Raw genomic sequence first — 19,947 nt, 5'->3', positions numbered from 1 at the left:
GCAGGATTCCTTACCCCGGCCAGCCCCGGGCCTCTCGTGCCTGCCGGCAGTCCCTTGCGGGGCGATGAGCCTGCTAGGGTCCTCGGCCTCTCTCTTCCTCCAGCCTCACCGCTTTGGAGGTTTCATTCACCTGTGGGAATGGGGCTTGAGCTCAGGCTCCAGCCTCCTTTTTGGAGCAGAAAGCGTGGGTGCTGAGCACCGTTGAGTGACTCCCTTCCTCCTCCAGGCTGGCACAGAGCTCCAGACGATACCAGCTCCCGGGGCCCTCCCTCCCAGCTCAGTCAGGGACATGTGAAGCATCACCCTGCACTGGAACTATTACCTTTACCTGTGATCTTCCACCTCACACCAAGGCTTAGTCAGGATGGCGCTACGTCATCGGCAGTCACAGCCCAGCCTAGTGCAAACAGCCTTGTGCAAACAGTGGGCTCAGGTGCCTCTCCCGGCCCGGGCATCCTCCGGGACCCTCTTCCCAGCAGCTGGGGCTGCCCATCTTCCCCTTCTCCCTGTGCTCACTGCACAGCCATTTCCAAAGGGAGCACAGCACAACAGCCTGGTGAAGCTCAGTGTGGGTTTGGACATCCCGTGAAGCCAGGGGGCACATGGGGGTCCAGTGTGAGTGCACACGCATGCTGCGGGTGCACACATCTGTGACCCAGCTGGGGTGTGCACACATATGGTGCAAGTGTCCCCACACGGGGTGAGATCACACAAATGCACAGCCGGTGGTGACGGGGCGTGCTCCCCCCGCACAGGCACACACATTGCTCGGTGCACACACACGTGTGCTTGGTGCAGGAATGCGAACTTGTGTCTGGTGCACAGGCTGTCCCGGTGCAGGCACAGCTGTGCTCCTCGCAGAGTGTGCACACGTGTGGCACGCCTGTGCACTCTGCTTCTGCATGCATGTGCACATGTATGCTTTTTCCTATGGACACACCGTCATGCTCTGAGCAGCTGCCCATACACCCAGTGCTCACAGTGCACACACAGGGACGTGCACCCTCAGTGCAGACACACACACGTGTGCACGTACGGGCATTGCTGGGTTTTGCCTGTATTGATGCAGAGATGCGTTGTGTTTCTGCTCAGCTTCTTACCTCCTCCATCCTCAGCCCTGTGCAGGGATCGAAGAAGTCTTGTTTGCCCATTCCCTTCCTCGTGGGGACATATATCTCAGAGGTGTCTGCACACAGCGCTGGTCTGGACAGTTATGCATGCCCTCAGCAAGGTGGAAATGCCTCTTCTCCGCATGAAGGATGCTTGCAGGAGAAGGGAGGCAGAGTTAAGCAAGGCTTCAGGACCATAGTTTTGTCTCCAGAAACAGAGATGTATTTTCACCTGCGGAGGGAGAGCTCCTCTTCCATGCCACAGATGAGGCGCTTGTCCGTGGGGAGGCGGAGGGGTGGAGGAACTGGGAGCTGCTAGCTTGAAGGAAGTACAGCTCGCAGGTGGACAGTGCACGATGCTCCACTTGTTGAGGATCAGTACAGTGCTGGGGTAACCAGGAATTAAGCACTTGCTCCGTGGCACTGTGGAGGGGAGATGGTGGAGGAGCTCTCACCCATCCCACAGGCTGGGTGCAGAGTATGGAGAGAGGGAGTGATGGGAGTGGCAAGAGTGGGTTGCTGCTGTGGGGCCATGGCAGATGCTTGTGCCTGTTGATTTTAAGGCATCCAACCACTGGGATTTCTGGGTGTTGGTGAGCTGGGCTGCACCCCTTCACGCTCATGGCTCAGCAGAAGCTGCGTGGGTGTGCCTGGACCCTGGAGGAGGAAGGTGTGTTCCCAGAATGGAAAGTGGGGGACGGGAAAGCTGGTGGCCAAGCACAGCACCAGGCAGGGGCTTGGTGACAGGGCACGTGGGCAGCGCAGAAGGGGAAATTCTCTATGGGGCTGGTGGTGCACCTGGCACTGCCTCTGCAGTGTGTGCATACTGGGAGGAGGTTTCCAGTGGCTGGGTGCCTGCGGTGCAGCGTGTGCAGTGTGCGTCTCTGCAATGCAGGGGGGCAGTACTCGTGTCACTGCCTCTGCAGCGGGTGGGGTGGACGTTGGCACTGGGTGGGCAGCGTGGGGCTGCCCCTGCGGAGCAGGGTGGGCACCCAGTGGGTGCGTGCAGTGTCCCAGTCTGGAGTGGGAGGGAATGGGAAGGAACAGTGTGTCTGCAGTGAGCGAAGGGAACAGTATTTGCTGGCGCAGGGTGTGGGGTTGCCTAGTGACTGTGCAGCCGAGGGGAGATGCTGTGCCTACCATTGCAGTGTGCTGGGGCTGTGCAGTGCCACTGCTCTGTGGAGAAGCACAGCGTCTGCCCCACGGGGGAGGTCTGCGCTGCAGTGCAGCGTGGGCAGTGAGCCCGTGTCCCTCTGACACAGTGGTGGGCAGTGCCCCTCTTTCTGCGAGGGGCACAGGTGGGTGGCAGTGCCCCACGTGCAGTGCAAGATGGATGATGCACAGGGCTCCTGCATCCCTGCAGTGCTGGGTGGGTGGTGCCTTCATCCCTCGCAGTGCGAGGCTGGCAGTGCTGCTGGGTCGGCAGTGCAGGGAAGGCAGTGCTGCTCTGTCCCTGCCGTGGCAGTGCCCTGTGTCCCTGCAGTGATGGATGGGAGGTAGCTCCGTGTCCTGGCAGCGCCCCATGTCCCTGCAGTGCCAGATGGGTGGCAGCCCTGCGCCCCTACGGAGCAGGCAGAGCCCCTGGCCCCCTTTTGGTGCTCCTGTTTCTGCAGGGCTGGCAGATGCATGCAGTGCCTCTGTGTCCCCGCCGTGCGTGGCAGGCAGTGCCCCTGCAGTGCGTGGCACACAATGCTCCTGTGTTTCTGTGGTGAGAAGCTGTCTCTGAGCCTGGCCGGCTCCCATCGGGTTGCTGGCAGCAGGCTGCGTGCTGTCCACCCTGTTAGTGTGCCTCGTTGGGTCTAATTACAGTTTGCGTGGTGACGAAGAGGGTGGACAGTGGCAGGAGTGGCTTCCTGCAAGTGACAGGAAGCCAGGGCTGAGGTTTCAGTGACTGGGTCGCTCCCTTGAGCAGGGCGTTGCAGGAACTTTGCAAGCCGGGACCAGTCCTCCTGGGCACTTGTTTGCGGAGGCTGCCAGGAGACCATGGCAGGGGCCAGCTCTGCCTGGCAAGATCCTGAAGCCCCTTCCTTTTGGGGGGCTGCTTTGGGACCATGTGCAGTCCTGCATGGCACAGGGGGTGCACCCAGAAGCATACACCGGGGAGGTGGGCTGAGGCGGAGTGGTCCCAGGGGCCTGGGGCTGTCTAACCTCCGGTGTCTGTGTCTCCTTGCAGCTCCCCTGCAGCGCAGGATGAAACTGCTGGCGTCCTGCCTGGGCCTGTGGCTCCTCTTCCAGCTCCCTGCCCTGGTCTCTGGGACACGTGTGGTCTACAAAGTGCAGGAGGAACAACCCCCCAACACCCTCATAGGGAGCCTGGCCTCTGACTACGGCTTCCCAGATGTGGGACACCTCTACAAACTGGAAGTGGGAGCTCCATACCTACGTGTGGACGGCAAGACTGGGGACATCTACACCACAGAGACCTCCATCGACCGGGAGAGCTTGCGTGAGTGCCAGCACCTCCTGCCCGGACAGCCCTGCTTCCTGGAGTTCGAAGTGTCCATCACTGACCTGATCTTGAACAGCAGCCCACGCCTGCTCGAAGGGCAGATAGAGGTGCTCGATATCAATGACAACACCCCAAACTTTGCCTCGCCTGTTCTCACCCTCTCCATCCCCGAGAACACCAACATTGGGACACTCTTCCCCATCCCCCTGGCCATGGACCGGGACTCGGGCCTCAATGGCGTTGCCTCCTATGAGCTGACGGCTGGTCCGGAGGCGCAGGAGCTCTTTGGGCTGCAGGTGGCAGAGGATCAGGATGAGAAGCAGCCGCAGCTGATCGTCATGGGGAACCTGGACCGGGAGCAGTGGGACTCCTACGATCTGACCATCAAGGTGCAGGATGGAGGCAACCCGCCACGGGCAAGCAGCGCCTTGCTTCGCATCACCATCCTGGACATGAATGACAATGCACCCAAGTTTGAGAAGGCCCTGTATGAGGCGGAGCTCTCTGAAAACAGCCCTGTGGGGCACTCTGTCCTCCAGGTGAGTGCAGGGGCTTTCTTGTCTTCCCCAGCTCCCATTCTGCCTGGCTGCAGGAGGGATAACCCGGGGAGCATTTATATGATGGTTTGCTGCCATGGTTCCTCAAGGGAGGAGGGAGCCTAGAAGGGCTGCAAGCCCTAAAAGCCCACAGTGTCACCCGGGGCCAGTGGGCAGGCAGGTCCCTGGGATGTCACATCTCCTAAAACAAGGTTGAAAAGGATGTGTGGGACGGTGCAGCCAGAGTGGGGGCTGCAGGACACGACTGAGGGGCAGCAGCAGGACTGGTGGGTATGTGAGAGCAAGGCTCTGGGTTACAGGGAGGGCTGGGACCTGAGGTCCATGGGGAGTCTGGCTTCATGCCAGACCAGTCTCAATGCTGCCCGCAGACAAGACATAGACCTTTTCATAAGTTGCATTCCCATGGCTGCTCCATGGAAACTCGGGCTCACACAGGAGATGGGGGGCAGGCAGCATCCCTGCTGCCTGTCTAGGAGGGCTGCCCGTGACTCCAGGGCCTTGCTGTCTGCAGGAGACAGGGGCTCTGCCCCGTCTCAGGCAGCAATACAGACTGGCCCAGGGAGCCCGAGGGGGTGGATCTCCATGGATTTGGCTTGGAGGGGGCATTGAGATGATAGTAGCCGACATCTGTTTATCTGCAGCTGCCATCTTAATAAGCGGAGCTCGGCCAGCTCTCATCTGCTTGCTAATTCTGATGTGAATTTTTAAAGAATTCATTTTTCACTGTTAAGAGAATGGAAGTTGGAAGCAGATAAGGGAGCCGCACGGCCAGGAGGAGAATGGGCTGAGACGCCGCTGCTGCCATTGCTCAGCTTTTATCTTTCAGGGGGAAAATGACTTCCGCCTTTTTTGTGAGTGGAGGTAAAAGGTGGAATTTACATTTAACAACTTTCGTTCTCCTTCCAAATCTGCTGAGCAAGATAACGGCGGAGCAGCAAATGGTGCAGAGAAGAGGCTGCTCGGAGAGCCGATTAGGGAGGCAAATGTTAGACAAACCTCATCTTCTTTAGAAAGCAAATAATAGGCGTAGAGGCAGGTTTATGTGAATGTAGAGCTCCTGACAGGCGAGCAGGGATGACTGGTGCCATGCAGAGCTTAGGGAACCCCAGTCCCAGCTTGGCTGCATCCCTGAATGCCAGCATAGAGCTACTACAGCGTTGCACACCCTCGTTTCCCCTCCTCCTCATCCTTACCTTGGCCAGGCAGCTGCTCAGACCCCTCTTTGGGGAGGGTTTTGCGGAGCAGGCACAGCTGGAGACATCACTCCATACAGCATGTCTCCCCGCAGCCGCATGGGTTCCTGGAGGATTCCCTGCGTGCTGCAGCTGGCCAGGAGGGGAGCATGGCCAACCGGCCCAGCCGGTTTTGCTGGAAGAGCAAGGAAAAGCCTCTGTGCTAGAGGGCCACTCCCAGCTGCTCTGCCGGTCCCAGGCTCTTTGCCCCATAGTCCTTGGCCCCAGAAGAGGAAATCCTGGTTTTTGCCCCCCAGCAGTCCCCAGAGGAGCCTGAAGCAGGCAGCGCAGCAGTTGGCGGAGGGGCTTATGCCGCCTTGCCCCTCCTGCTCACTGTTTCTCCCTCATCCTGCAGGTGAAAGCTAACGACTCGGACCAGGGTGCCAATGCCGAAATTGACTATTCTTTCCACCAAGCCTCAGACATGGTGCGCCGGCTGCTGCGCCTGGACCGCGCCACGGGGCTTATCACCGTGCAGGGGCCCATCGACCGTGAGGATGTCAACATCCTCAAGTTCTCCGTCATGGCCAAGGACAAGGGTGCCAACCCCAAGAGTGCCCGCACCCAGGTGGTGGTCACCATCAAGGACATGAATGACAACGCACCCTCCATAGAGATCCGAGGCATTGGGCTTGTCACCCACCAGGATGGCATGGCAAATATCTCGGAGGATGTGCCAGTAGAGACAGCAGTGGCTTTGGTGCAGGTGTCCGACCGAGATGAGGGTGAAAATGCCGTGGTGACCTGTGTGGTGGCTGGTGATGTCCCATTCCAGCTGCGGCAGGCTAGTGAAACAGGGAGCGACAGCAAGAAGAAATATTTCCTACAGACCACCACGCCACTGGACTATGAGTCAGTGAAGGAGTACACTATTGAGATTGTGGCGGTGGACTCGGGGAACCCACCCCTCTCCAGCACCAACTCTTTGAAGGTGCAGGTGGTGGATGTGAATGACAATGCTCCTGTCTTCAGCCAGAGCTTCACCGAGGTGGCCTTCCCTGAGAACAATGAGCCTGATGACCTGGTGATGGAGGTGAGTGCCAGTGATGCTGACAGTGGCTCCAACGCTAAGCTGGTTTACTCTCTGGTAACAGACCCCTCTTCCAAGGGCTCCTTCACCATTGACCCCGACTCTGGGGAGATCCGGGTGAAGGCGGTGCTGGACCGAGAGCAGCGGGAGCGCTATGAGTTCTTGGTGGTGGCGGCAGACAAGGGCAGCCCCAGCCTCAAGGGCACAGCGTCTGTGGCCATCAATGTCATGGACAGGAATGACAACGACCCCAAGTTCATGCTGAGTGGCTACAACTTCTCAGTGATGGAGAACATGCCGCCCCTCAGCCCTGTGGGCATGGTGACGGTGATTGATGCTGACAAAGGAGAAAACGCCCGCATCCAGCTGTCAGTGGAGCAAGACAATGGGGATTTTGTCATCCAGAATGGCACTGGCACCATCCTCTCCAGCATCTCTTTTGACCGGGAGCAGCAGAGCACATACACTTTCCGACTCAAGGCAGTGGATGGTGGGGATCCTCCCAGGTCTGCCTACGTGGGGGTGACCATCAACGTCTTGGATGAGAATGATAATGCCCCCTTCATCACTTCACCCTCCAATGCCACCTACAAACACATCCTGCCCCACACCAGCCCTGGTCAGCAGGTGAGCAAGGTCAAGGCAGAGGACATTGACTCTGGTGTCAATGCAGAGCTGACCTACAGCATCACAGGTGGCAACCCCTTCGAGCTCTTCCAGATCTCCCCACACAGTGGAGATATCACCCTGGAGAAGGAGATCCTGCGCAAGCACCATGGCCTGCACCGCTTGGTAGTGCGTGTCAATGACAAGGGCAAGCCCTCGCGGCATGGCACGGCGCTGGTGCACTTCTACGTCAATGAGACACTGGCCAACCGCACGCTGCTGGACACGCTGGTGGGGCACAGCCTGGACACACCGCTCGACATAGACATCGCTGGAGACCCCGAATACGAGCGCAGCAAGCAGCGAAGCAACATCCTTTTCGGTGTCATTGCTGGCATTGTGGCTGTCACCCTGGTCATCGTGCTGGTCGTCCTGGTGCGCTACTGCCGGCAGCGGGAAGCCAAGAGTGGCTACCAGGCAGGCAAGAAGGAGACCAAGGACCTGTATGCACCCAAGCAGGCCAGCAAGAGTAGTAAGAGCAAGAGCAAGGTGAAGAAGAGCAAGTCTCCGAAGCCACCCAAGCCCACAGAGGATGAAGAGGAGACAGGGCTGCAGAAATCGCTCAAGTTCAACCTCATGAACGACTCTGTCAGTGACAGCCCCCGAATCCATCTGCCCCTCAACTACCCGCCAGGCAGCCCAGACCTGGGTCGCCACTACCGCTCCAACTCACCATTGCCCTCCATCCAGCTGCAGCCTCAGTCACCCTCTGCCTCCAAGAAGCACCAAGTGGTGCAGGACCTGCCAGCCACCAACACCTTTGTTGGCACCGGGGACAACAATTCGACAGGCTCCGAGCAGTACTCGGACTACAGCTACCGCACCAATCCCCAGAAATACACCAACAAGCAGGTAGGAGAGCTCATCCTGAGGCCGGCAGCGGCCCCCCCCCTGCATCGGGGAGCCATCTGGACAGAGGTGTGGGAATGAGCGTGGACTGGCCCAAGCCCTGCATGCGTGGCCTTGGGGGGCTGGCGGAGGACTACCCCGGAGCCGAGCCACGGAGCCTGGTCATGGGGTGGGGAGGGGATGGGGTGGTGCGGGAGGGGGGAGGCCAGAAACTGTCAGAGCTCTTGTCAGAGTGCCCGGGGCTGGGTCCTGGTGGCACTCCCTGGGTGATGGTGATGTGAAGGGCGCTGCATGCCTGTGCCTCTGCATGTGGAGCTCCAGGGAGGGAATCCCACCTGCCTGGCTCCCCTTTAGGGACTGGCTCTACGAGCACTCAGGAGGGCAGTGACAACCCTCCCACCCATCCCTCCACTTGGGCTGACTGGTGGGGAGGAGAGACTGGTCCTGCTCCTGCCACAGCTCTGGGCATGCAGTTTCCAGCCCTGCCCCTGTCCAGGGAGCAGTGAGGAAGGCTGTTGCCAGCCCAGCTCTGCTGGTATGGCTGAACTTTTCACCATTCCTGTGCAAAGCCGCCTGAAAGGGAGTTCTGCACCCACTGTGGCTGCCCAGGCAGGTGGGGCTGGGTGGAGGAGCAAAGCTCTGCCTTTTTCCCAGGCTCAGGCTCTGGCTTCCCCCAGGCTTGGGCCCTCTGCCATAGCTGGTGCGGTGAAAACCAGGCTTCCCTTAGTGCGAGCATCGGGCCCGGAGCTACGGCTCTGCGGGAGCCGTGCTGCAGCCACTGCAGAGGGGGGGGAGCGGATCCGGCAGGCAGGGCTCTTCCTCCAGGCAGCCTGGATCCAGTCGTGTGCCGGGGCTGGGTCTCGTGCTCAGGGTTGGTGGAGAGGAGCACTGGGGTCTCTGCTGCGTGCTGCGGTCGGGTCACTGCTCTTGGTCTAGCTGGGGGTTTCTGCTGCCTGTGGGGCAGGGTGGAGGTAGGTCTTGGCTGCCAACTGGGAAAGGCTGCTTGCTGGTGTGCACTGGAGCTTGGAGCTGTCCCAGGAGGTTGTGGGATGAGCCAGGAGCTTGCAGGACCCTCTTTCCTCTGGCTGTCTGGCCAGTTAGCTTGCACCACATTTCTGCTTTGGCACCCGTCGGGTCTATCCTTAACTAGCTAGGGAGGGAGACGGGGGATGAGTGCCTGTGGCTTTGCCTTCTTCCTGGGGCTCCGTGGGTGAGGACCACCCACTCCCCCACCGTGCTGTACCCTCTGTGCCCTATGGATTCTCCTGCTCCCTTTGTATCCCAGTGAGCGGCAGGCTGGGCTCCTGCCGTGGGGCTGAGCTCAGCTGCCCTGTTGGATTTGACTTCAATAAAGTTTTCTATTTTTGACCGGTTGTGCCTTATTTTCCCTCCTACCCCTGAAGATGCTCTTGCTCCCAGCAATTTCCCAGGCATATTTTCCACGTCCTTGGCCACCAGAGCACCCAGGCCCCACAGTTCCCAGAAGTGATGCTTCTGTGGGCCAGCCATTTCCACAAGCCCTCTACCATGCCCCAGTGTGGCCAGTCCAGAGGCCTCATGGTACTGACCCAGCTCTCCAGATTGACATCTCCCATCTCCAGTCACTGCCTGGCCCTCTAAGGAGACGGCTTCCTCCGGGACATAGTTCACAACACATGCATGTGCATACACACACACATGTACATGTGTGGACGTGGAGGCAGTCTGACCAGCCAGCCTGGCTTTCTTCTACCCCAACATCTCCCTGCATAGTGTCTCCTGGTTCATCCTCCTGTCCTTTTGAGACCCACTCATGTCCCAAAGCCAGCGCATGGAGGAACAGATCCCTGCCGCACAGTGCCTGGCTAGCATGACCCAAATCCTGTCAGTGAGGGCTGGAAGATGTCTGCCTCTCACCCGCCACAGATCTGGAATGAGGACGCGGTTGCAGATGGAGCCTCGATGTGTCAGCAGCGGTGGGGGGAGCACACAGAGCAAGGTGCTCCCCCCACCCCGGGATGCAGTGGGCACCTTTGCAGTGAAGGAGAGGTCCTCCCAGGCAGGCTGGTGGCAGCAGGGCTGTGGGACGGCGATGAAGTCAGGCGGCCACGCTCCCCATAAAGATGGCTCTGCCCCTCCTGGTGGGCAGGTTGGGGTCGATGCTGCTGCTCTGGGTCTTGGCTCAGGCTCTTGTCTCTAGCAGGCTGGAGAGAGGAATGAATCCTGGTAGGCAGAAGTAGCGCAGTGCCCCTTCCCCAGGCTCTGGATGAGGCCGTCCTGCACCCCCCTCCCTCCAGGCAAGCATCACATCTCAGGGACCCCCTCCCTGGCCACCCCTTCCTCTTTCTCATGGTTTTTCTTTCAAACTGGGGCAGACATCCTTGTGCCCATCACACCAGCTTCACCTCTTTCCCAGAGGCTCCAACTGGCCGCACCAGACTGCTGGAGAAGAGGAGCTCTGGCGCTGGGAGAGATTAGATCATCCGGGGAAACCAGTGGTTCTGGCTTCGGTGGTTTCAGCCCTGTGCCAGCCTTGGCTCTCACAGCCTCCTAGTTTGTTTTGCTAACAGCATAAGGTTTTATCTTGAACCGTCCAGGAAGTGTCTGGGCCTCCTAGGCAGGCAGGGCTGAGACCTGCGGGGAGATGCGATGGCTGCAGAGATGTAAAGGAGACACCAGCAACCACCTAAATAACTAGTCCCTGCAGGGCTGGGCAGGGCAGTCTGGGGGCTTGGCTCAGCATTGCTATCTGCTTCCCTTTGGGAACTTTCTGAGGGAAGTTTCCCTTCCTTTCTTGTCCTTGGCAGCTCTTTGATGAACCTGGGGTGAGAATGCAGCCTCTCAGATGCTGACATGGGGAACATCTCTTTCCTGTGACAGTCTCCCAGGCTCTGTCCTTTGGGGCTTTTTTACAAAAAGTGGGGGGAGGGGGGAAGCTATGCTACATCCTTTCCTGGCTGACAAGTTTAAGACTGCCTCGGGTCCTTGCAGTCCCCCACCACCTGAGAAACTGGCTGGAGTGGTGTTAACTTCAGCGTGCTCCTGCGAGCTCAGCAGAGGTGCCTGCACCTGCCTGCAGGCTCAGGAGCACCGTGCAGTATTAATTAGTCTCTGCGGGGGGCGGATAAGAGGAATATTGTACCTGTAATGGACAAAAATGAAATTGTCTTGTTTTAGAATTTAGCTTAAGAGTCTTCATAAATTGCCGGTTTAGGTGTCGGCAGATGTCTGGGAAAGTCTTACTGTCCTGGGTCAGTGGATTTTCTCAAGGTCGTTCACGTGGAATGAGCTGATAAATGGATCCAGCAACGAGCTGCAGATGGAGCTGAGGGTTCATGGGGGACCTGCCCTGTTTTTCCCCAGTTTCAGAAAGACACTATGCTGGCAGGAGCTCCCAGGCACTGCAAATCAGCTCCTGCTCCTGGGATCAATTGCATTTCGTTCAGGTTTGGCTCTGGCATGCCTAGACCAAATGAGGGAGCGTGTCAATGAGGTCCTGGAGGCCGCAGGGTTGGGGCTGAGCCCTGGCTGTGCTGGGGAGAGCAGCTGGGCTCTACAAAACAACTATGGATGCACAGTGGCTTGTGAGCATCAGTGGGATGCTTGTGGGAGCTGGGGTGGGTCATACACCGTGATGGCTTCTGGGGAGTTGATGAGCATGCTGAGACCCCCACAAGCAAGGCAGGAATGTGCAGTGATTCCTGGCATGTCTGTGCTGGGGGACTTGGGTTTATGGCAGGGAGGGGTGCCTATGCCTGGGGGAGCACCGTGGGGCACTCGGGACCTCAAAATGAAGAGCTTTAGCCACAGTAGGTGAGCAGCCCCACAGTACAGCCTGGCCTGTACAGCCAGAGGCAACGTGGGTGTGCGCAGGCTGTGCGGCAGGGGAGGTGACAGCGGGGTGTACTCAGCCCGCTCTATGGGTGTGGGAGGTGACAGCAGGGTGCTCACAGCCTGTCCCCCTCGCAGGGGTGGCATGGAGGGGTGCGTGGTCTCTGTGGCAGGGGGTAGCGGAGGCATGTGTCTGGGCTGTGTGGCACTGGTAGGTGATGTGAGGGGGTGCAGCCAGTCTCTCCTCCACGAAGAGGTGGCACAGGGAGGGGTACAACCTGTCCCCGGAGGAGGTGGCAGTGGGGTACATGCAGCCTGTACTGCCGCGGGACGAGGCACAGAGGGGTTACACAGCCGGTACCATGGGAGAGGTGGCACAGGGTTGTGTGCAAGCTGTACTGTGCAGAGCGGTGGCAGTGGGGTGTACACAGCCTGCACACAGCGGGAGGTGATAGCAGGGTGTGCATAGCGTGCAGCCTTGGGCCGGTGATGACTCCTCTGTAAGCAGCATGTCTGCAAGGAGGTGGTGGCACTTACTGTCCCGATCCCATCGAAGAGAGCATTGACTCTCTCCTGCCTGACAGTCCCTGGCCACACCAGCACTTGGGACCTCATTCTTTGCTTCCTTGAAGGCTCACCCAGCCTGTACTACCTGCCTGGGGCTCCTCACATGGGGCTGGGCTGCCCTGGGTGGCTTGCAGCTCTGGCTGGTTCCCCTTTGTCCAGCCTGCTGAGCCAGATGCTGCTTCTTCCTCCCTGCCTTCCTCTTCGTTTTCTCAGACCCTCAAGCTCTCCCTGCCTGATGCCCTTGGAGCCAGGGGTGGTCTGTGGTGAGCATGGGGGCTTCCCTAGCTTGGATCTGGTGGACTTCTTCTCCCCCCCGACTCTCACCTCTTTTCTTTCACAATAATATCTGCTCCTCTCCATCCCTCTCTCCCCATCTCTCCCCCTGCTCTGCTTGGGCAGTGACCTTGCCCTTCCTTGTTGCTTCCCCTCCTCATTGGTCTCTCCTGACCAGCTGTCTGCTGGCCCCAGCACAGAGAGATGCTGAGCCCTCTGCAGAACAGGGCTGAGTCCCCGGCTGGCTTCGACAGCCGAGCTGTGGATCCTCTGTGCGATGAAAGCGCTGGCTGTGTGGGCAGCCGCCCAGTCTAAGCTGCACTGATTGATATTCCCAGCACTGCTCTGCCCGCTCGGCCGGGCTCTCAGCTGCAGTGCTGTTCTCTGCGCGCACAGACCAGCCTGGAGTGGGGCCCAGCCCTGCAGCCTGCTAAATCTGTCACCCAAATCCTGGGGCAAAACCCGGTGCTGCACTGGGGTGTGTCCCCAGGCACTTCATGGGCCCTCCACCCAGAGAGCAGCCAGGAGGCCATGGATGGGATAAAGGGCGGAGGGGGGGTTGGAGCTGGAGGGCGTGGAGGGTGGGGTGCTCCTGGGTGAGGACAGAGGTGGGATGTTCTGGGACTGATTGGAGAGGGGCTGGGGTAATGAGAGGGTGCTTGATGTAGGTCAGGATGGGGTGGGGTGTTGCGGGGGAGAGCAAGGGCTAAAGGATGGGTGGAACAAAGGGACACTGAAGGACTCTGTCCCTGGGAACCATGTCAACCCAAGGTGGGGAGGGCAGTCCCGGTGGGGTGTGAGACAGCAGTGAAGAGGTGGATCATGTGTGCTTGTGTCCCTGGAGCTGGTGTCCACTCAGGGCCCCCGGTGTGAATTGTGTGCAAGAGCTGTGCAACTGTGCAGGGGCTGACTCACGTGGGGCCGTGCTGGGGTGGGTGACAAAGAGCGGGAGCTCCCCTTCATGGGTTGTGGGGTCTTGGACATCCAGCCGCCATGGTACCCTGCCAAATCTCTCTCTTGCCAGAATGTTCTTTTGAACGCTGCCCCTGGAGCTGAGCCCTGTGCCAAGCCCAAAGCACCTTCCTCCCCTCCACCCTCCATCCCCATGCATACCTGTTGTGTGAGAGCACCTGCCCATGAAACCCCAGGCACAGCCCATCTCATAGGAGAGCTGTGCTCCTACCTACTGCCCTGCAAGCCAAGCTGCAGTTACACAACCCAGGCTCTGCTCTTTGGAGAAACCAAGATGGTCAATGGAGATTACTCCAAAAGGGACTCTTCCCACAATCCCCTGCTCCTTCAGTGCCCCAGGAAGGACATAGTCTACTTGGCTGAGGCAGAAAACATGAGTGAGCCTGGCTGCAGGGGCACAGGCCACATCTGGCACCTTGGTCCCTCCCTCCTTACCACCACTGATGTGCTGCAGTGTCCATCAGTCCAACCAGGGTGGAGCTTGGTCTTGGTTTCACCTCTGGGAGCCAGGGTCACCTGTGACTCAGACCCACTCAGCCTCCCCCAGTAGGTCCCCCATTGACCTTGTCTTCTGTCTTTCTGGACTTTTCTGGAGGTTTCAGTCTGCACCCTTGAGGACCTGCTTTCCATATCCCACCAGCAGTATAGGTTTCTTTATCTCATGGGGTTCCCGACTCAACCCTGTGGTTGAGAGCACACGAGGAGTAGGAGGTCAGACAAAGGAATAGAAAAACAACTCCCCAAGATCCCTTAAAAACATCTCAGTTGTTTTGCATCAATGTCGTCCGGTGGTGTAAGCTGTTTGCTGCCTCACTCCTTCAGATGCTCACAGGAAAGAGTGGGTGAGAGAGTAGGTTTGTGGCAGTGACCTGCTAGGAGGGCAGGAGAAACCTTATACATTATCTCATAATTTACATACATTTTGGCATTCACAGTCATGCCTGGTGGATCCTGTCCAAAGATCCCTAAAGATGCCCCTGCCCTGGGAGGTAAACACCCTTTTGAGCACCTCTTCACTTGCAAAATACCGGCCTCCTGATCTACTATCTAAACATGGCATGGCTGGGCAGCCGCAGATCTTGGCAGGTTTCATCAGAGCTGGCTTTAGAGCCATCATTTTGGGAGTGCAGCGAATCACCGCCTCTCCCTTGGAACTGATCCTGCTCCGAAGTTGTCAGAGCAGAGTGCCCTGATTCAGCTCCTCTGAGACATCTCTAAAGGCCCGAGCAACCTGAAAGCCTGGAGCTATTTAGCTCCCACGTGGCCTGGTTTTCACATGCTCCAAACTCCCTTGTGCTCCTGAGCAGCTGCAAAGCTGCTGCCGGTGAGGCTCTGACAGATATCCCTCCCTGCTGTGGGGGAACTTCTTGTCTGAGCTCCGGACTGAGATTGTGCTCTAAATGTCTTGCTAATGTGATGTCTGATGTTCCTCTTACACTAATCTGTTAATCTTTCTGCTTCTTCATCAAAAGCACTCAAGCCTAGTAGAAAGCAAAATCAGTATTTCAGATGTTTGAAGAGCCCTTCATTATTATTCAGTCTGGGCAAGACCTTTTGGGGTGGTGTGATTCAAGGCCCTGGGAGTGCCTGGAGGAGCTTGGGCTGTTTTATTTTTCAGAGGATTTCAAGTAGATCACAGTTTATTAGGGACTATCAGGATGTCTTTTGCCCAGAGAAGAGAGTCAGAAATTTTCTCTAATGTTCAGGAAATTTTTCTTGAGCCACAATCTGCAAGGTCTGGCCCAAGGACTCGACAGCTCACCCGGGATTTGAGGATAGGGTAACAGAAAGCTGTCCTCAGCTCATCCATACCATGGCTCGTGTGCCAGCAAGAGCTGTAGTGCCAGACCAGTGCAGGCAAGACAAGTGGCCTTAACAAGCCTTACAGTATTACTTGTCTTACCTGTTTGATCTCTCCAAATGAAGGCTTGTCTTACCCAGTATCATCATTCATCGTTAGGTGCAGGTTGGTTGCAGACCACTAAAGTGAGGACTCTGCTAATGTCTAGAGTGTGTTGGTGCACAGACTTACGGAATAAACACAATACCTTAATCAAACAGGAAAAGCTTCTGCCCTTTGCCTATGGAAATAGCAGTGGTTAGAAAACAGGGTTGCCATCAGAGGAAAATTTTCAATTTGAAAACAAATCAGCAAGAATTGACTTTTTTTTTTTCTATTTTGGTTCAAGCCAACGGATATAGATGTATAAATATATATATTTTTTTCCTAATAATTTCTAAAGGCACGATTCTGACTGGCCCTTTTAAATTTAGCTTCATAATTAATACTTGGCTTGAATTCTAAAGTGAAAGTTACATTTGCAAGAGCATCATTTTTTCATTTTTACATGTCAGCAAAGATATCCCCCCTGCCCCAACTTTGAAACAAGAAACTCCCTTGAAAAATGATTTGATTTCAATGAATTGACATTTTTTCCATGCAAAGCCTTCCGTTGAAGCATTCCTGGTTATATCTTTTTTTTAGAGTCCTGAGTCTATGGCTTGGGACCCCCTGCCCTCCCCAGAGTTTTCAGTGCTATCTGTCAGCTCCACTGGGTGCAACTGAAAGCCAGATTAGCTCATTATTTTCCCAGCATTATTTTCCCACTCTACAGCTGTTGGATTCCTCAAGGGCTTTATTCAAGTGTTACTCCCAGTCCTGGAACCTTTTTCTCCCTGGGATCTTCAGATGGTTTTAATGTGATTATGAGACCTCCTTCTGTGTCCCGAGCAATTTCTGCTCTATACCAGCTATCTACAAAATGGCTCTATTGTCAGCTTGAAGGTGATAGACATTTCAGGACACCACGGTCAGTCCAATTTAGACATTATTCCTTAAAGATTATGACCCCTTTAGATTTTTATGATTCACCCTTCAGATGATTTATTTCCATATTTTCCGTTCCAGTCTTCATTTCAACCAAGGAAAAGCCAAATTGCACATCCTTGATGGGCTCAGAGCTCTGATAGGCTGAGAGGTTAGGCAGTCTCTGTCCTGAGGCTGTCTAAATGGGTTTCTAATTGTGCTAGATCTTGCTATGAGTTAGATAAATTTGATCTGACCAGGCAGGTTGGCACCAGGCTTTGGCGGCTTCTTTGAGCATCATGCAAATTTCAGGAGGCTTCAGGCACCTATGTGGAGTCAGTCCACATTTTATCCAGATTTATTCATTAAATAGTGCCTCGGGATCTGATGTCCATTTTAGGATGGCTGTTCTGCTATCATTATTTCAGCAGGACTTGTAGCACCTCTCTTGTATCTGCAAGGTCAGCACTTGCTAATTGTCAGCAAAGGAAGCCATGGGAAGAGCCACTTTGAAGAGTGAGCAGTTGCTTTTCAGAGAATATCTGGTTTTGGGAGGTGTGATTCACATGGATTCCTGTGTGTCTTTCCTCGAGCTGTGGATTCATTCTGTAGCTTCATTTGTCAACTGTGAGAGAGCTAAAGGATTGTTGGGAACAACCCTCACTTCAGACACTGGGATGGGGATAGACACAAGGATCTGTGAGCAGAGCGCAGCCATCAAACAAGACCTCATGAACATCAGATGAACCAGAACTGTCAGCCCCGTTGCTGCAGCCTTGTGCAACCACAGTAGGTGTGATGGAGGTGACACTAGCAAATCATCAGACTGCTAGATCAGAAAACTGGACCTTTAAGTCTACTAGTAGTCCTGCGTGGAATTATCAGTGCTTGGTTGGAGACACCACCTCCAATGACAAAGTTTTGGGAAGGCCTGAACTTGTTTTTTGATGAAGGAGGGGTCTTACAGGCATGCATAGACCACACTTTTTCTTAGAGCTGGGTTTACCTACCTTCCTCTCTTGTCTGTGCTGGCTGGAGCTCCAGGCAGGTAGTTGTCCTGCCTGGTTGCTCCATCCCTCCCTTGTCTAAAGCAGGCAGAGTCCCTGGGACCTGTTCCCTTGCTCTGCAACAGCTCTTTCCTCAGTTCCTTCATTTTGTGCTGAAGGGGAGCCATCTAGTACTGCTGGGAACTGCAGCTCTGGTGTGGTTTGGTCCACTTTATGAAGTGATAGCCCTTGTGCCTCTGAAAATCTGGACCTGGAGATGCTGTGTCAGGGCAGGGAGGAACCTCTGGGGCAGGCAGGATCCTCAGACCACAAAGGGGACCAGAGGGGCACAGGAGGGAGAAGTGCAGTCCTTGAGAGGCAGAGGGTTACCGTAGGTGCCAGGAGGCTGACACCAAGCCAGGGCAGCATTTGCCTTTGCTGTTCATACACAAACACTGTCCCTTATCACGCTGCTCTGCCTGGTGCCACGTAACATTGTGAGCTCTTCACATCATGAGCAAGTTTGGCAGACCTGGGCGTGAGGGTGGGTGCAGGAGGAGTGGGGAGATGCTCTTGGGAGGTTTCTTCTCCAAAAGGCAGTTCAGCAGGCAGACAGTGTGCTGCTGGGGTAGCACGGGAAGGGATGAGAAGAGCTATCTGCTCTAGCTCTGTCCTCACCCCAAAACACCAGCAGAAGCACATGCTGTTGTTCAGATAAGCTGTAAAATGATCGACTGCTTACAATCATGAGCGGAGCTTGTGTCCCGTTTCCTAGAGCTAGAACATTGCCCTGGATAGTTCTTGTCAATTCAGGTCCAGCTTTCCTCGAGGCTTGCCCTGGTTTCCACGGGCATAATATTCCCCTCAGCCTCCTGCTCCGAAGCTTGTGTTGCATTGCGCTGGAGCCGTGCTCCACTCCAGACATGACGCTAGCAAATAAAATAATTCCCACATGCAGCAAAGCCTCTGTACATGAAAAGCTGGATCTGCGTAGTTTGGGGCATAGTCCCTGGGATTTTAAAAATTTTTTATTTTTTCAGTAACCAGGGATGTTGCATAGCTCCAGGTTGGTTTGTAAAAGAGAAGGGTTCATGAATTAATCTGAAGTTGACTAACTCATGTGCTACAATGGCTCCCTTGTCACTTATTTTTATATTCTGGGCATTGGGTCTGACATTGCCTTTCACTTTCAGCCCTGTGAGTTGCTGCATTGTGGCGGCTGTTGGGGAAGCAAGCTCCTTTGGCAGCTGGCTGAAAGGCCGTTGAGGCTTCTGGCATGTGGGGAGGTGCAGGAGCAATTGGAAGCTGCCAGATAAACCCATTAGCCGTGGATCCTCCTTTCAGATCAGCAGCGAGGTAGTTAACAATTTTGATATTTCCATCACTCCAGAATTAATCGGCGCTCGGGGGGGAGCAGGGTGACTCACCTCTGGGGGGCTGTTGCACTGCACCATTGCTGTCAGCAGGAAAAGGCTGCCCGGGGTGGATTTTAAGGTTTCCTTTGTGAACAGCACAGTTTCTGGTCTATCAGATGGAACTGCATCTCCTGCCACTTGGTCCATGCCATCTGCGCAGGGGTTATGCTGTGTGTTTTGACGGGATCTGGTGCAGCACCCCACAGCCCTGTTCTCTTGCAGCACTGTTCCCATTTTGGCTGAGTTGTTTTCTCTGGGTTTAGCAAGGACAATCAGCTTGGTGCAGCCTCGATGAGAGCTGGAGATGTTTGTGATGAAGGGAAGAGGCAGGAGGAAGCTGAGTGGGGCTGAGGAGGGAGGGGGTCCCCTTAGTACCCTTCCAGCATCCATGGGATGGGAATCCTCATGGTAGAGGGCATCAGGATGGAGCAGCCCCTTGGCAGGCACTGGTGTTGGAGGGTTTTGGGGTGTGCAACCAGAACCAGACAGGCTGGGGATGGCTGTTGAGGAGACCCCGAGAAAATTTCTCATCAGAGCAAGTCTCTGCTACTGTCAAAGCCCCAAAACTAGAACCGTATGTGTGACCCTGCCTTCCCTGCTGCAGAAGGGCTGTAGCGGAGCTGGAACAGGCACAGAGAAGGGCAGCAAAGCTGGCCCGACCTGCCCGGAGTCTGCAGGAGGACGGGCTGCACGTACTCGCACGCTGCAGCTCGCAGAGGACACAGCGGAGCAGGATGCAGCACGGATCTGTGAAACTGGAAAGGGATAGAGCGAGGAGCAATTACTCATGTTTTCTTATAACCCTGCAGGTAGGAGAAGTTCAAGGAAAAATTATCAGGCAGCAGATGTAAAACCAAAGGGAAGTGCTTTTCCACCCAGCACACGGGCAGAGAGTTCATTGCTGCAGGATGCCACGGGGGCCAAAAGGAGGCGTGGACTCAAAAAGGCTTGAGAGTACTTCACAGAGAATGGGGGTCATTAAACGTATGAGCTGCAAACGATTCCTTGCTTAGAAAAAAAAAAAAAAAAAAAAAAAAAGAGCATGGCTGTTGCTGGAGGCAGCCGCCGGTGCTGGGGATCCCTGCGGAAAGTGGGGGACGGGGACTCGGGGTACTCCTCAGATACAGGCTGGCACAGGCATGTCTCCCCATCAGGAATATCAGCGAGCACTGGGGAGGCCTTGAAAGGAGTTTTTTCCAGAGTTTCACAATTCCTCAGCTAAGAAA

General features: G+C 55.9%; 1 protein-coding gene across 1 annotated transcript in view; it reads left to right on the top strand.

Moving 5' to 3' along the window:
* Window positions 1–3,252: 3,252 nt before the first annotated feature.
* The window catches only part of PCDH1 (protocadherin 1), a 46,243-nt gene continuing 29,548 nt past the window's right edge, over window positions 3,253–19,947 (top strand). The window contains exons 1-2 of the mRNA XM_026857971.1: window positions 3,253–4,097; window positions 5,703–7,895. Of these exons, the coding sequence (XP_026713772.1) occupies window positions 3,300–4,097; window positions 5,703–7,895 (2,991 nt within the window). The 5' untranslated portion in view covers window positions 3,253–3,299. The remainder of the gene's footprint in view (window positions 4,098–5,702; window positions 7,896–19,947) is intronic.

The sequence above is a fragment of the Athene cunicularia genome, assembly GCF_003259725.1.
Source record: "Athene cunicularia isolate RWA chromosome 13 unlocalized genomic scaffold, athCun1 chr13_part1, whole genome shotgun sequence".
NCBI classification, from domain to species: domain Eukaryota; kingdom Metazoa; phylum Chordata; class Aves; order Strigiformes; family Strigidae; genus Athene; species Athene cunicularia.
This window is presented reverse-complemented; position numbering and strand designations above follow the sequence as displayed.